This window comes from Protobothrops mucrosquamatus, unplaced genomic scaffold, assembly GCF_001527695.2.
Source record: "Protobothrops mucrosquamatus isolate PMUCROS unplaced genomic scaffold, P.Mucros_1.0 scaffold212, whole genome shotgun sequence".
Lineage (NCBI taxonomy): Eukaryota > Metazoa > Chordata > Lepidosauria > Squamata > Viperidae > Protobothrops > Protobothrops mucrosquamatus.
In genome coordinates, this window is record NW_015386566.1 from 1 (window position 1) to 17,504 (window position 17,504).

Here is a 17,504-nt window from a genome sequence, read left to right on the forward strand (position 1 = left end):
GTAGCATCCCCATGATCATGTGAGCAAAATTGAGATGCTTGGCAACTTATGACCACTGCTGTGTCTCAAGGTCATGTGATCAATTTTTGCCACCTTTTGACAAGCAAAGTCAATGGGGAAGCCAGATTCACTTACCAATTGTGGCAAGAACGGTCGTAAAATGGGATAAAACTCACTTAACAAATGTCTCACTTAATAGAAATTGTGGGCTCAATTGTGGTTGTAAGTCGAGAACTACCTGTTCAGATGCAATAAGGCCCCGTTTGCAAAATGCCATCACCTAGCATCTATGGAGATTCTTAATCATCCAGGTCATGGTTGTCCCAAAAGTGCTTTTTTGGGAGGGTAAAAAACATCTTTCGGCCATCATCCAATGTTGCTGTCATGCATTTCCACATTAGCAAATAATGTGGCACTGGATAAACAAGAAAGTTCGGATCATCTGAAGCTGCAATACAGGAATCAAAGTGCGTTTCTTTTGTAATGCAGATTAACTTTTCTAAGTGTATATTGTGCATATTAAAAAAAACCCTGCAAAAATGTTACTGCTCGCCTACTCCAAATTGCAGCTAGCACAGCAACAAATCGGACTGAAGCCCTAGCCTACAGGTAGTAGGCTTCCGAGCAACATACATACTGCTTGATTTGAAAGACACAAGGTAAGAAGGAATGGCTTGCTTTAATACAGCTTTTTGCAGTGTGCTTACCTCAAAGCCAAACCAGGAATAGGGGGACACGACATCGTAGAAACACTCCACCTTCTTCTTGCTGACCCCAGAGTTCTGGGGTGCAGAAGCCATGCTCCGTCGGAAAGCCAGGTCCAGGAGAGAGAGCCTGCTGGTCAACATGACACCACAACCCCAAAGACGTGCTTTATGTCTGTCATATGCACCTTTCAGAGGCCAACCCCCTCCAGAGTTCACTCCGGCGATGCCTTTCGGGACGCGGAGGAAGGCGGGGAAATGACATGTGGGCGACGGCAGCAGCAAGAACTATAACAGCGACAACTGGCTTTGTTCAGAGGAAGTTGCCAGTGCAACAAGGGAAAAGTATTTGCACACAAACGCACACACATGCCCATTGGATGTCCGTGCTGTTCCAATCTATTAGATTTGAGAAATACGGGGATGTGTAATGTATCTTCTGGATTGTACTAGATTGAGGATAGTTTATTTCCTGGTCATCAGGTATCCAGGATTGTTAGTATTCCACAATCGCAATGAAATGTCATTAAGAGATGAGTTCTCTTTGTTTCCTGTTATTTCACTTTAACAATAGAAAATGAACAACTCGTCTTTTATGAGCAATTTCTAAAAACGCCATATAACACCAAGATCCCTTATGTATTTGTGGGAAGTCAGCCCCCCAGAGAAGGAAATATTAAAAGGGCAGAAAAATATATTTCCTCCAAGGATCTTAAAGAGACAGAAAAGCATGCCCAGTTTTTCTTAATAGCCCCAAATCTGCCTCCCCCAAGCAGAAACAAGCTCTGTAGAGATGCAGATGTAAATCCAGGGAGCTAGGAGATTAAGAAGACAAAGACCTAAAATCTGCATACCGCACCTGGGACAGGACATGGTAGGATTAACTCACAAAGGCCAAAGGACACACCCAAACTCAGGTCAGAATACATGACACAGGAAATAGCCTCAAAACAGGAACAGGAAATAACTCCAAACAAAAGGTTCCAGAGGGTATAAAAAAACCTACTTCCTACATGTGCTCAGTCCCTTTTTTCACTTCTCTTGCTGCCAGAACCATCTTCCTGTCTGGCTCTCCTCTCCAATAAACTACAACCTTCTTCCCAAAGCAGTTGCCATTTTTATTCCCAGCTTGGATGAACCAGGATGGAGAGCTAACCTCTCCAATGGACAGAGACCGGTAAGCCCCATTTTGCCGGCAGCAGATCCCTTGTGTCTGTGGATGGGTTTCCCAGGCTCTGCCCATGTGGAGCCAGGGTAGTAAAGGGAGGTTTGAGTTTGAGCTCAAGGGCTGCCTTGGAAAGAAGGTGAAGATGAGTGTTCTGTTCTATGCGTTGGTAAGGCATTGAGATGAGGCAGAGTAACAACAGTTGCTTCTTTATTGAATCTCCAACAGAACCCCAAAACAAAATGGCGTGGAACTCTTTTATACCCTTTTGCAGGGACAGCAAATCTGCTATCTGTGGAGGGGGCCATCACAGATAGCAAAAAAGATTCAGTGTTGCAAAGATGCAGCTTCCTCAGATTTAAATCCTGAATCACAGATATATTCCTTTCTCTTTATGATCTACGTTATTTAGTAACAAGGCTCTTTTTTAATCTTACCCTATCAGCATCTGAAATGCATCCACCTGTTAGTTGTAATGTTGTGGAAAGGTTTATTCTGTTTTTGCCTGTATTCCTTCCAATATTCCTTCCTGCTTTCATTTATGGGCAGAGAGACTTCTTCAATTCAGTTTTAAATGTCTGCTGCTCTGGGAAGAACTAGCGCTCCAGTGGCAAAACACATGCTTCTTCCGAAGGAGACCTCAAGGTCAGTGGAGCATTCATAACAAAAATTGTTGTGTGATGCCCTGGAGACTTTCTCTTAGATCTAGACCAGTGTTTCTCAGTTTTAGCAACTTTGAGTGTACTTCAACTCCCAAAATTCCTCAACCAGCCGTACTGGCTAGAGAATTCTGGGAATTGAAGTCCACTCATCTTAAAATTGCTAAAGCTGAGAAACACCGATCTAGACCATCACGTATACAGCAGAGAACTATTGAAGTCAAAGGGTCCTCTCAAAATTTGACTACTGCGAGTGCTCTTCATATAATCAACCTCTCCATCTGTCACTCCAGTTTAAACACACCTACAATTGGCTGTTTTCAAATCTACTGGGAGCCAAAGGTACTAATGTTCCCTAACATAGTTCCAATTTTTCTGTCTCGAATTTAAAGAAATACTGCCAATCGGTACTTGTTCTTTTGGGTAAATATTGTAGTTGAACACAGAAAACATAAATTATTCTTTTGGATCAATTAATGTTCCTCCTCCTTCAGGGCTGTGCCCCAAAATGTACCTTTGTCCTCTTTTCACAATAATAATGTAAAAATCTTAGCATTCCCCTCAGTTTCTATGCTCACCACTGTAGTAAACATCCATATCCTACCAAATTTGGATGTACCATCAATCCTATACTTGAGGCTGTTTACACAGTCATGCCAGGATATTGCTAGAATAGGATACTAGGTGGGGGAATTCCTTCTAAAGAGAGTATAGATTGCTCCTTCAAGTTAAAATGTCCAGGTGGGTCTCTTGAAGGAGGTTAAGATGTAGCCTTTCTCAAAAAGCTATATCTTTACTCAGCAATCCTAGAAAACAGTCTCCAATCTCCAATTCATTTCTTGGGAAGATGATTGGGATCCTGGGTGAAAAAGATTGGTTGCTCTTGTGGATGACCTGTAGCAAATCTTTCAGGGGTACAATGCACCTTTTTTTGTGTGTGCGACATTTTTCAGTAGTATTTAATACAATTAATCATGGCATTCATTTGGGCCATCTGTGAAGGTTGCAGGTTGGAGAAACTTTCTGCAAGAGTTCTCATCCTTCCTGGTAGTTCCATCTGATTTCGTTGCAGGAGGAGTGGTTTTGCCCTTGGGTACCCCAATCTGGAGGACCCCAGAAATTAATCCTCTCACATCTTGTTTAACCTCTGCACAAAGACTTTAGAATAACTACCTGTCGGGGATTTGGTCTCAACATGCTGGTTTCTAGCTTTGCAGTTCTATCCCAGGCTGAGCTGGAGATACAGTGGAGAATTGCTAGAGTCCATGAGGTACTGGATGGGATGAAACTGGCTGAATCCTAGCAAGACAAAATTACTGTCAATACCGGAGCCATGGATATTCCGGCTATTGCTCTAGATGGGCTTACACTTTCCCTGAAAGCTACTCTGAAGGTTCATAGGTTTTGCTGAAAGAGCAGGTGGAACAGTGGTGGGATTCAGCCGGTTTGTACTACTTTGGCAGAATCAGTAGCTAATTTTTTGTTGCCCAGGCCCAGAATGGACTTCTGGAAGCGGCATCCACACAGAGAACCAGTTATTGACATATTTGAATCCCACCACTGAGGTGGAAGCTATGCCTAAAAGAGCTTTTGACCATTTATAGTGGATACGTTATTCCCAGACAAGTGAGTGATCCATTCTTTGGCATCAATCAGTTGGACTACTGAATGTGGCTTCACTTGGGACAGCTCTTTACAATGGCAGAGAATACAACTGCTTTGTTGAAACTGCTGCTAAGTAATTGTCCGGAATGGTGTGTATTTTATTCCCTTTCCAATACTCTCCACCATTTATTAGACAAGGCTTTCCATCTTTCTGTCCCTTACAGCATGCTTCAAATAAAAGCATAAAGACCTCTCAGTGTGTTGTTGATATTTTGGTAAAGGAAAGAAATCGTTTCTGGTTTCCAGTGCACACCTGGATTAGGTAGCCACAGCCAATGAATCCCTAGCATGAGGGGCACCTGTAAGGAAACCACCGTGTCGCAAGTAGAAATAAATCAGCTCAGGAGCTGAGCCCTAATGACAATTGCAGAGTTCAAATCGATGCAAAATTTATCTCGGAGTGGTGCAAAGATCCTATGAAGGTATGCCCTGAGAAACCAGAACAAAATAGTAGCATTATATTGCAAATCTCCAATTTATTTAAGTAACCTCAGTACATGTCAGCTCCTGTTGCTACTGCACTACAGTATTTTTTTCAGTAAACATTTATTTAATGAATGTAATGACTGAAGTTTTTGTTTCAAAATTTTCAAGTAGATTCTCACTTAATTCTAGAAAGAATGGGATCACAAATCTGAACAACTATTTCCTAGAACCGTGGTGGCAAACCTATGGTATGCATGCCACAGGTGGCACGCGGAGCCGTCTCTGGTGGCACGCAAGCCTTTGCTGCGCTGAGCTGCTCCCTCCTCCTCTCCACGCATGCACAGCTCTCCACAAAGCTGCACATGTGCCACGCCCACCCATGCAGCATGACCACCATAGCCACACCCACTCGGTGGCCACACCCCCGGCACCCGGTGATGCATAAGTGGGTTTCGAATTGCAGTTTGGGCACTCAGTCTCTAAAAGGTTCGCCACCACTATCCTAGAAGATTTCAAATTAAGTCTTTATCATGAGTAAAACTCCCTTTTTACGACCCTGTAATCCCTATCAATCAATCTTTATCACGGTCACAGACCTGCAAATAAAAGCATTAAAACAATAGTAATAGTAGAAAATAAAAATAAAAGACCGACAGAATAATATATATAAAAAAGTGACAATAAAAGTTAGCAGAAAGATCCTGCCTGAAACCATAAAGAACTGTTGCCCAAAAGAAGAAACAGACCAGAGTTTATAGACCACTACAATGCATCTTATTTGTTTGTTTGGCACTCCACAAAGCTTTCAGAACTGCAGGATTTTAGCCAAAGCTGTTTTCATATCCTTATTCTTCAAACTGTAAATAATGGGATTGCACAAAGGAATGACAATGCTATAAAACAGAGAAATCATTTTGTCCTGGCCTGGAGAGTGACTGGATTCAGGTCTCATGTACATAATTATGGCACTGCCATAGAAAAATGCTACAACTATCATATGGGAACCACATGTGGAGACAGCTTTGTGCTGCCCTTGTGTGGATTGGATTTTCAAGATGGCTGCTAGAATGCGGATATAAGTCATTGTGATAAAAGTGATAGGAATAAGCAAGGTAAAAATGCACCCCACAGAGGTAATCTTTTCAATAACTCTGGTATCAGCACATGCCAGCTTCAGCAAAGCTGGCATTTCACAAAAATAGTGATCTATCAGGTTAGAGCCACAGAATGGCAACTGCCAAGTGAGAACTATATGGGCCACTGGGAGGACAAGGCCACTAGTCCAGCATGTCATGGCCATAAAGATGCACATTCTTTTGTTCATGAGGACTGTGTAGTGCAGTGGATGGCATATTGCCACATATCTATCATAGGCCATCACTGCCAGGAGAAAACACTCTGCTGTGGCCAAGGCCAGAAAGATGTACATCTGCATGGCACATCCAACCACTGAGATGGCTTGTCCTGGGCTTTGAAGGTTGGTCAGCATCTGGGGAACGGTGCTGGAAGTATAGCAGAGGTCCACACAGGCCAGATGGCTCAGGAAGAAATACATGGGGGTGTGGAGTTGGGCATCCAACCATATGAGCATTAAGATGATTGTGTTGCCCACGAGAGTGAGAGCATAGACAACTGAGAAAAGTCCAAGCAATAAAAGACGGATCTTCAAGCTTCTGGAAAGGCCAAGCAGATGGAATTCAGACGCATAAGTTTGATTATAGCTTCCCGGTCTCATTTTACATGCACAAGAGGGAAATTCTGTCAACTACAGTATGTCTGGAGCAATGAATATCAATCACATCCACTGCTGTAAAAAAAAGAAATAGACTCAATATCTGAAATGCAATTATTCCTATAAAAGATAGGGTTAAATGGTTGTTGTTAGCTGCAAAGTCGTGTCCGACCCATTGCGACCCCATGGACAACGTTTCTCCAGGCCTTCCTGTCCTCTACCATCTTCTGGAGTCCATTTAAGCTCACGCCTACTGCTTCAGTGACTCCAGCCAGCCAGCTCATTCTCTGTCATCCCCTTCTTCTATTGCCCCAGCATTAGGCCCTTCTCCAGTGAGTCCTTCCTTCTCATTAGGTGGCCAAAATACTTGAGTTTCAACTTCAGGATCTGGCCTTCTAAAGAGCAGTCAAGGTTGATCTCCGCTAGGACTGACCGGTTTGATTGCCTTGCAGTCCAGGGGACTCACAGGAGTCTTCTCCAGCACCATAGTTCAAAGGCCTACATTCTTTTGCGCTCAGCCTTTCTTATGGTCCAACTTTCACAGCCATACACTGCAACTGGGAAAACCATGACCTTGACTATACGTACTTTTGTTGGCAGGGTGATGTCTCTGCTTTTTAGTATTTACATTTACCAAATATCCTTGATCTACATGCATTTCTTTTTTTCTCTATTTATCACTATGAAACCCATTTTTTCCTGCAGTGTTGTTAGTCCATTTCATATCAGTAACTTATGTAGTTATTTATGTATTTGTCACATTGATATGACCATCCATCTTACAATAAAGTGACTCTGGGTGGCATACAACAACTAATAAACAAATAGAAAACCAAATATCTCTTCATAATCAGCAGAAATGTTAGTCATCCAAAGCAAAGCCAACTGAAAGAATTAGAAACAAATTGTTCTAATGAAATGCAATAAAGATAATAAAATGTGGGGGGAGCATATTCAATGCAAACATAACATAGCCCCATTTATTTCATCAAAACTTTATGTCTGTCTAATAAAATAAAGCAGTGCATCAAGGGACCATGACAATTAGTGTACATGAGAGATTTGCTGTTCTCTAGGAATAATGGGAATTTACTAAAATACATACCGTACATACATATATTTGGTCATTGGTTAAGTTTGAAGAGAAATGCAACAACTTAAAATATTTTATGCAGATTTTAGTCTAGAAAACCAAATTTTCCGGCCCAAACATCAATTTACTTTCATTACAGACTTTTTTTTGTTCTGTGAATTCTTCTCCATCTGCATTTTTTAATGTCAAAAAAAATGATTGCAGAATAAATCAATAATAATAATAATAATAATAATAATAATAATAATAATAATAATAATAATAATAATAGTGATAATGATAACGATAAAGTTGGAGGTCATCTAGTCCAACCCCCTGCTCAGGCAGGAAACCCTATACCATTTCGGACAAATTGCTGTCCAGTTTCTTCTTAAAAACTTCCAGTGTTGGCGCATTCACCGCTTCTGGAGGCAGGTTGTTCCACTGGTTAATTGTTCTAACTGTCAGGAAGTTTCTCCTTAGTTCTAGGTTGCTTCTCTCTTTGGTTAGTTTCCACCCATTAGTTTCCACCCGTTACACAATTCTGTAAGAATTGTAAGACTTCACCTATTTTGTGTAGATTCATTGAGAGAATAGAAACCCAATTACTATGTTTTGCAGAAAGAAAGAAAATGATGGCTTTAAACCTTCCTTTAGGTTGCCTGCTTGCTATGCAGTTCTTCATAGATGTTCCTTCCTGTCTGCATGCTAAATTTTCTATCTGTCTAAGTTCAGTTAGAAAATTTGGCATTCATGTACTGTACAAAATGGGGAAAACAAGACACAAGTAAGAATTTTTACTCTGTATTCTTAAATCAAAGGTTCCTAACTATGGAATAAAATGTTAGACTTTTATGTCAGTACATACTTTAAATAAAATGTATATATCTCCAATTTAAATTCATGACACATACATTTTGACTATTTGCTAAAATTATTAAAAAAAATAGACACAGGTTTCTAAAATCTCTTTGACTCGTTAGTTAGTTTCAATTTTAGTTACAGGATAATTAAAAACTTCTTTTTGAGATCAGCAAATTTTGCAAGCAAAGTTTTGTTCAAATATTGTCTGATCCTTTTCCAGATCAGATTTCTGTTTATTTTATAATGTAAAATAATATTTAAAACTGCTTCCTCATTTTCTTTGTTGTAAAAACTTATCTCATTCCATCCCAAATGGAGGTAACGATTCTTTTACTGTATTTCTTCTGCACTTCATAAGCCTTACTTTATCTTCATCCTTACCTTTCTCAAAATGTTTCTGTTTAATAATGTTCAACTTATAAGTATCCTTTACTTCCATTAAATCCAACTGATTATGATATGCTTTTACTTATTTATGTATTCATTCTAGAAAGAGTACAGAGAAGAGCAAGATGATTAGGGGACTGGAGGCTAAAACATATGAGGAACGGTTGCTGGAATTGGGTATGTCTAGTTTAACGAAGAGAAGGACGAGGGGTGACATGATAGCAGTGTTCCAATATCTCAGGGGCTGCCACAAAGAAGAGGGAGTCAAGCTATTCTCCAAAGCACCAAAAGGCAGGACAAGAAGCAACGAATGGAAACTAATCAAGGAGAGAAGCAACCTAGAACTAAGGAGAAACTTCCTGACACTTAGAACAATTAACCAATGGAACAACCTGCTTCCAGAAGCGGTGAATGCTCCAACACTGGAAGTTTTTAAGAAAAGCCTGGACAGCCATTTGTCCGAAATGGTGTAGGGTTTCCTGCCTGAGCAGGGGGTTGGACTTGATGACCTCTAAGGTCCCTTCCAACTTTATTATTATTATTATTATTATTATTATTATTATTATTATTATTATTATTATTATTATTATTATTATTATTATTATTATTATTATAAATCTGGGATTGAATTATGTTAATATCTTGATTCCCATTGTTTCAAATCATATCAGCAATATGTCCTTCTGTTTTTACATAGCTTTACCTATATTTAATGCCAGAAGGATAAACCGTAAATACTTTATCAGACCCCACACTTTGGATAAAGAAACGTGGAGGTTAAGTAAATTTGGAAGGAGTTATTCTTCTCCAGTGTTTGCTCCCTTGTTTAAGGTGCTGGACCAGAAGCCAGGAGAGCATGAATTCTAATCTAATCTACATATGGTAACTTTGGGCTTCTCATTATCCCTCAGTTGTCAGCTCTAGGAAGTTACTTCTGGAAATGTTCCCAAGAAAACTGTAGGGACTTTTCCATGTGGTCACCAGGAAGCAGGAATGGCTCAGTGGACTGTACAATAATATTGCATTTAATATACTTAGTACAGTTATCAAAACAAGTATTACATGGAGCTTAATATATATTAAAGTAACCAATATTAACCCCATTAGATATTTTCATACATAAAGAGTTATTGAGAAAATGTTTTATGGCAGGCTAAAGCCCTTGAGTATTCTTGGCTAAATTGGCTAAATTGAGGTTACTTACAATTATCATGGCTATAGACTAAGCCTCAACTACATATTTGGGCATTTATTTTAACAACAAATTTTTTTAGAAAAAAAAGTTATGAATATTCTTCTCCATGGGTCTTTTTGGAAAGTAAGTTTGTTACAGTTCTGAAAATTTAACACATTTTAGGATCCAGGTACATTAAATAGAAATCTTCCTTCCTTCCTTCCTTCCTTCCTTCCTTCCTTCCTTCCTTCCTTCCTTCCTTCCTTAAATACTGATGTTTTGATTCCAAATCATGAGAAATTGTTGTGGTGAATGACACAAATTTGAAAATAGTGCAAAGATTTAGTAAAATATTTATTAGAATGCTTAGACCAAACAAGGGATCAATACTTTAAATAGATTCCTAATGATTATTTTGAAGATATTGAGAGATGTGACTTCCCTACATTTTTTCTTAACAAGATACCTACAGTTTAAATATCTTTAACAGAAGTAGTACTTGAATAAAACCAAAATTCAATATTAATAGGAATTTAAAAGTAAATGAAAGCCAGTATTAGTTATATATCTCTATTTTGTAATAAAAATGATAATACCAAATTTTGGAGAATCAATGATTCAACAACCATATAATTCTTATGATTTATAATACTAATTCCTCAAAAATATCTAACAAAATGAAATTCAATGGTGAAAAAAGTAAGGTTCTACATTTAGGCAAGAAAAACCAAATGTACAGGTATAGTATAGGGAGTACCTTGCTCAATAGTAGTAACTGTGAGAGAGATCTCGGAGTCCTAGTGGACAATCACTTAAATATGAGCCAGCAGTGTGCTGCAGCTGCCAAAAAAGCCAACTCAGTGCTGGGCTGCATTAACAGAGGGATAGAATCAAGATCATGTGAAGTATTAATACCACTTTACAATGCCTTGGTAAGGCCACACTTGGAATACTGCATCCAGTTTTGGTCACCACGATGTAAAAAAGATGCTGAGATTCAAGAAAGAGTACAGAGAAGAGCAACAAAGATGATTAGGGGACTGAAAGCTAAAACATATGATGAACGGTTGCTGGAATTGGGTATGTCTAGTTTAACGAAGAGAAGGACGAGGGAGGACATGATAGCAGTGTTCCAATATCTCAGGGGCTACCACAAAGAAGAGGGAGTCAAGCTATTCTCCAAAGTGCCTGAGGGCAGGACAAGAAGCAACGGATGGAAACTAATCAAGGAGAGAAGCAACCTAGAACTAAGGAGACATTTCCTGACAGTTAAAACAATTAACCAATGGAACAACCTGCCTCCAGAAGCGGTGAATGCTCCAACACTGGAAGTTTTTAAGAAGAGACTGGACAGCCATCTGTCAGAAATGGTATAGGATTTCCTGCCTGAGCAGGGGGTTGGACTCGATGACCTCCAAGGTCCCTTCCAACATTATTATTATTATTATTATTATTATTATTATTATTATTATTATTATTATTATTATTATTATTATTATTATTATTATCATCATCATCATCATCATCATCATCATCATCATCATCATCATCATCATCATCATCATCATCATGTTTATTGGACCTCTCAAAGTATTTTTGAAAAGGGTGATATGTTAGATTTTTGTCTGTTGGCATAGCAAGAAATTTGAAAATTCTTATGAACTGATCCTGTCCAGCTAGAATCAGTTTGGTTTCACATTATTACATCCATTAGAATAATTTTGGGAAGAAATAAAGTGAAGGATATTAATATAAAACTGTATACATAAAGAATGGAATCTCTCGTCTCCTAAAGAGTTTTGGCTCTATTGAAATTCAGCATGACAAGATAATTTTACCTTCATGTAAAGAAATCTGCCTTCCTAATTTTAAAAATGGATCCTAGCTTAAGTATGTTGTCTATTTTTGAAAACACTCTGTGTTCCAGAGATGAGAAGTGAAGTAATATGTATCTCTATGGCATAGATTTAATGATAAAGATAAGGGCTGAATTAATTCTGTTGTATTATTAGTGGCTATAATAATATAGCTCTTTAAAATCATTTTTTCTATTAACTTGTTTTCTCTTTTTGTGATGTTTAGTTTATCTCAATCATAATATATCTAGGTATATATTTTTCTTGTATATTCACTATCTTTTTTCTGTTGGTACTGTATTCTATTTCATATTTAAAATGTATATTTTAAAACTTTTGCTAAAATATTGTATTGATTTTCAATTAAAAATACAAAGACTGTACTGAAATGTACCCACCTGTTAGTTGTAATGTTGTGGAAAGGTTTATTCTGTTTTTGCCTGTATTACATCCAGTATTCCTTCCTGCTTTCATTTACGGGCAGAGAGACTTCTTCAATTCAGTTTTAAATGTCTGTTGCTCTGGGAGGAACTAGTACTCCAGTGGCAAAACACATGCTTCTTCCGAAGGAGACCTCAAGTTCATAACAAAAATTGCTATGTGCTGCCCTGGAGACTTTCTCTTGCATCTAGACCAGTGTTTCTCAGTTTTAGCAACTTTGAGTGTACTTAAACTCCCAGAATTCCTCAACCAGACGTACTGGCTAGGGAATTTTGAGAATTGGTCCACTCATCTGCCAATCCAGTTAATCCAGGTTAAACACGCCTACAATTTGTTGGCTGTTTTCAAATCTACTGGGAGACAAAAATACAAATAATCCCTACCATATTTCCAATTTGTCTGTCTAGAACAGTGATGGCGAACCTTTTAGAGATCGAGTGCCCAAAAACTGGCCCCACCCCCACTCTGCCCTCCCATCCCCCACCCCGCCTGCCCACAGGACCACTCACCGCCTCCAGGGCCCGCCCAGGCAGTCCAGCAGCACTATGGCGGCCACACCCTCTGCCCACTCCCTGCAGCATCAACTGTGCACGATGGGGTGTGAGGGCAGAGTTTTGTCTACACTGCCTGGCTGCCATGTCCTTGGCTGTGCTGCTCTGTGTGGGCCACGCTCACGGGCGAGTCTCCTTCAGGGGGGCTTCTGGAGAAGAGGGGGTCACAGGGGGAAGCAAGGCTGGGGCAACGGCACATGTGCCCACAGAGAGAGCTCCAAGTGCCACCACCCGTGCCATAGGTTCGCCACCACTGGTCTAGAATTTAAAGAAATACTGGCTAATTGGTACTTATCCTTTTGGGAAAATACTGTAGTTGAACACAAAAAACTCAAACCAGATTGGTTGTTCTTGTGGATAACCTGTAGCAAGTCTTTCAGGAGCACAGTACATCTGTTCTTTTTAAGTATATTTCTCAGTATTATTTAATACAATTAATCATGGCATTCATTTGGGCCATCTGTGAGGGTTGCAGATTGAAGAAACTGTTCTGCAAGAGTTCTGATCTTTCCTGGAAGTTCCTTCTGATTTAGTTGCAGGAGGAGTGGTTTTGCCCTAGGGCACCCCAGTCTGGAGGACCCCAGAAATTGATCCTCTCACATCTTGTTTAACTTCTGCACAAACTCTTTGGAATAACTACCCATCGAGTATTTGGTATCAACATGATGATATCTAGCTTTGCATTTCTATCCCAGGCTGAGCTGGAGATATAGTGGAGAATTGCTAGAGTCCATGAGGTACTGGATGGGATGAAACTGGCTGAATCCTAGCAAGACAAAATTACTGTCAATACAGAAGCCATGGATATTCCGTCTATTGCTCTAGAAGGGCTTACACTTTCCCTGAAAGCTACTCTGAAGGTTCATAGCTTCTGCTGAAAGAGCAGGTAGAAACAGCTTCCACAGCGCCTTATAGAGCTTTTGACCATTTTAGGGGATATGCTATTCCTGGACGAGTGATCCATTCTTTGGCATCACTCAGTTGGACTCCTGCAGGTGGCTTCACTTGGGGCTGCTCTTTGCAATGAAAGAGAATACAATTGCCTTGTTGGAACTGCTGCTAAGCAATTGTCCGGAATGGTGTGGATTTTATTCCCTTTCCAATACTCTCCACCATTTATTAGACAAGGCTTTCCATCTTTCTATCCTTTAGAGCAGAGGTCCCCAACCTTTTGGGCACCAGGGATCGGTTCCGTGGAGAGAGGTTTTTTCACGGTCCAGAGGGTGCATGGTTTTGTGTGCTGCCTGCATCTCACGGATGGGGCTTTGCTTGTTTGTACGGACCGGTTGCTGGCATGTCACAGCCCGGTACCAGTCCAAGGACCGGGGTTTGGGGACCCCTGCTGTTAAGTCCGGAGATAAATGGCGAAGGAGGCAATTCATGTTACAGAACAGATCTTTATTTTCTCTCAGTCACAACTACCAACCAAGAGCAGAGGCACACATGCCTCTTTTTATACTCTCAGATCCCCGGGCAACCACAACCAATAGCAGGCACTCTTTTCCCACCTTGCACATGCGCGCAAGGCTGGCGCCACTCAGTCTGGTCCCAGGCAGCTTTTGCAATGCCCAGGACTCTTGCAGCGTTCCGAGCCTGCTTCTGCAGGCTCAGGACACAACACCCTTCCCCCCTAGATAAGACAATGTTGCAGCCAACATGTACGTCACCTCTGGTAGAGTATGTGTTTACTAACTTTTGCATCAAATGCACAGAGTGTGGAAGAGCATAGGTAATGCTATCGTTTTGAGAATAAATGAACCCCAAGCTCCTTTTTTTCCTGTGATCTAACCAACCTGGACCTGTTGTCCAGGTCCCTCTAACCCTTGCTCACCTGACGTAATCTGCAAGGTACTTGGGCAGGCCTTTGACTCGTAGCGACCTTCTCGGACCTGGGGAGATTGAATGGTCCCCTCCATTGCTTTCCACACTAGGTGAATTAAAATGTGGCTGCCGTCTTATCTCAGGCTGCCCTATGACTACTGCCTGACCTCCCTGCTCGCCTCCCAAGCTCAGGAGGCCAGGACTTTGCTGTTCCCCGTACCTGGTCGACCTGCCTGTTAGTAAGCTGGCTGAGCCCTCTGAACTCATCTCCTTGTTCCCTGAAGGGGTGTAATTTTCCTGGCTCCTTTCTGTAGTGATAGGGTCCAGAGATACCTCCCTGTTAGCCCTAATGCGTGTGGACTTCCTTCTGTGAGCCATTGCTGAAAGAGGCAAGTCCCCAAGCTGTTGTGCCTGCTCTCTTGTATGCTGTGAGTTATGAGGATGCTCCCAGTCAGTCTCCCTGTCTGGAGTATTGTTGTTGAATTGTGGATAGTGAGGATACCTCTGGTGTGACTCTCAGGCTGGAGTGAGTGTGGGGGTGTATGTTTGCCCCCTGCCCCATGAATCCCTATTTGGAGCACTTGCTGAACTTGGGGGTTGAGTACCCATGGTGTCCTCAACAGCCAGTGGCGGCTGTTGATACTGATCCCCAGAATGCACTCCCCACCCCTCCTCCCCCCCCAGAGAAGGCCGAGGAGGGAGATGAGAAGAGTCCAGCCTCGCATGCAGCTGATCAATATGGCGGCAAAGGACGCGACCGTCGTCCAAAGACACTTCATAGGACAGAGGCCCCGAGACCTTGCAGACCACTGCAGGGACCCAGAGGTGTCCAGGCCCGTAATTCCTGGTCCAGACAGGATCACCCACGTGAAGGATCCGTGGTGCACGCGGATGGGACACCTGTGAAGCTACTCACTCCGGATGCAACCTGTCAAGTTTAGTCACAAGCTGGCGACCCCAACGGAGTTCAGCCGGGCTCTTACCCGTGGCAGTGCACGGAGTAGTACGATGGGCTATAAGAAAATCAGCCAACCTGTGATGCCAGTTGCCATAAGTCAGTTTCTTGAGAGCATCCTTGGCGATGCGGACCATCCGTTCAGCCAGACCGTTGGTGGAAGGGTGGAATGGAGCTGAAGTCGCGTGACGAATCATGTTGGCTTGTAGGAAAACCTGAAACTCAGCAGAAGTAAATTGGGGACCATTGTCCGAAACCAAGACATCTGGAAGACCATGGGCAGCAAAAATACTTCTCAACACCTGGATGGTCTTGGCAGTAGTGGTGGATGACACAGGAACAACTTCCAGCCACTTAGAATGGCTATCCACAACAACCAGGAAGAATTGCCCCTGAAAAGGCCCAGCGTAATCTATATGTATTCTAGACCACGGGGTGTGTGTTTCCTCCCACCTATGAACAGAGGCCTGAGGCATTTCCGGCCTGGACTGCTGACACGTGTGACACCCATGTACCTGGGCCTCAATGGCCTTATCTATGCCAGGCCATCACAAATGGCTGCGCGCAAGCGCTTTCATCCTGACAATCCCAGGGTGACCCTCATGTAAAGAAACTAAGATTCTAGACCTCAATGAGGCTGGAATCACAACTCTAGAACCCCAGAGGAGGCAGCCATTGAACGTGGACAACTCGTGCCTCTTGACCCAAAAGCGTTGGAAATCCTCCTCTGGGCACCTGTCAGGCTATCCTGACAGCACCCATGTTAGCACGCATTTAAGCGTGTAATCAGTGGCAGTTTCAGCAGCCACATCCCTAGCGTTTAGGGGAGACTCCGGCAAATCCTGAATGGACAGGATATGAACGGCAGGAGCAGGATCAGGCTCCACAGCAGGCAAGAGCAGTCTACTTAGGCCATCAGCATGACCCATTTCCTTTCCAGGTTTGTGAACTAGTATGTAGTCATAAGCTGACAAAAAAATGGACCATCGCAGCATTCGAGGGGAAAGGATGCGTGGGGTTTGTTTGGACGTGGTAAACAACCCCAGCAAAGGCTTGTGGTCAGTAAAGACCGTAAAATGGCGGCCATAAATAAAATCATGGAATTTTTTAATTCCAGCCACAATAGCCAAAGCTTCCTTGTCAATTTGAGCATAGTTGCGCTCAGCAGCAGACAATGTCCTAGAGTAATATGCCACAGGGATCTGAGTCCCATCAGCCGTCAGATGGCTAAGCACAGCTCCCACACCATAGGGAGAAGCATCACAAGCAAGGCACACTGGTAACTTCTCATTAAAGTGAGCTAACACCGCATTGGATGTAAGCAAGGCCTTAACCTCATTGAAACTGGCTTCATGGACTTTGGTCCACTGCCAACAGGCATGTTTGTCCAAAAGTCTGTGTAGGGGTTCAGCTATAGCAGCTTTATGAGGCAGAAAAGCATGATAGAAATTCAATAAGCCCAAAAAGGCTTGTAATTCACCCTTAGACTTAGGGCTTGGGGCCTGCTGAATAGCTTTGAGCTTAGCATCAGAAGGGTGGATGCCCTGAGCATCTATCCTGAACCCCAGGAAATCAGTAGAATGGACACCAATCTTACATTTGTCCTTTTTTAACTTAAGGCCTGCTCTTCGGAAACGAAGCAAAACAGCCCTTAACCTCTCTGCCAAAATTTGAGGTGAATCCCCTGCGATGAGGACGTCATCAAAATAAGGACACACACCAGGAATACCCCTCAGGGTGTTTTCCATGACTCTGAAAAATGCCAGGGGCTACATTCACTCCAAACTGCAACCTCTTCACCTTGAAAGCCCCTCTATGGGTCACAATAGTCTGAGCCTCTGCTGCTGCATCATCAACAGCCAATTGTTGATACGCTTGAGCCAGGTCTAGCTTTGCAAAAATCTTTCCCTCTTTGAGGGAAGCCAAAATGTGGCTCACTACAGGCACTGGATATGCATGTTGCTGTAGGGCCTTGTTAAGTGTGCACTTGTAGTCTGCACATATACGAATGTCCCCATTTGCTTTTAAAGGT

The 17,504-nt window shown here is 41.9% G+C and overlaps 1 protein-coding gene across 1 annotated transcript; it reads right to left on the minus strand.

Annotated features, from left to right (window-relative positions):
- Positions 1-5,424: 5,424 nt before the first annotated feature.
- On the minus strand, positions 5,425-9,022 carry LOC107285793 (olfactory receptor 2A12-like; the record flags this gene model as incomplete). Its single annotated transcript, XM_015814042.2, has 2 exons — positions 5,425-6,251; positions 9,013-9,022. Coding segments are annotated over 2 exons (837 nt in total), but the record flags the coding sequence as incomplete, so codon positions are not given.
- Positions 9,023-17,504: the final 8,482 nt, after the last annotated feature.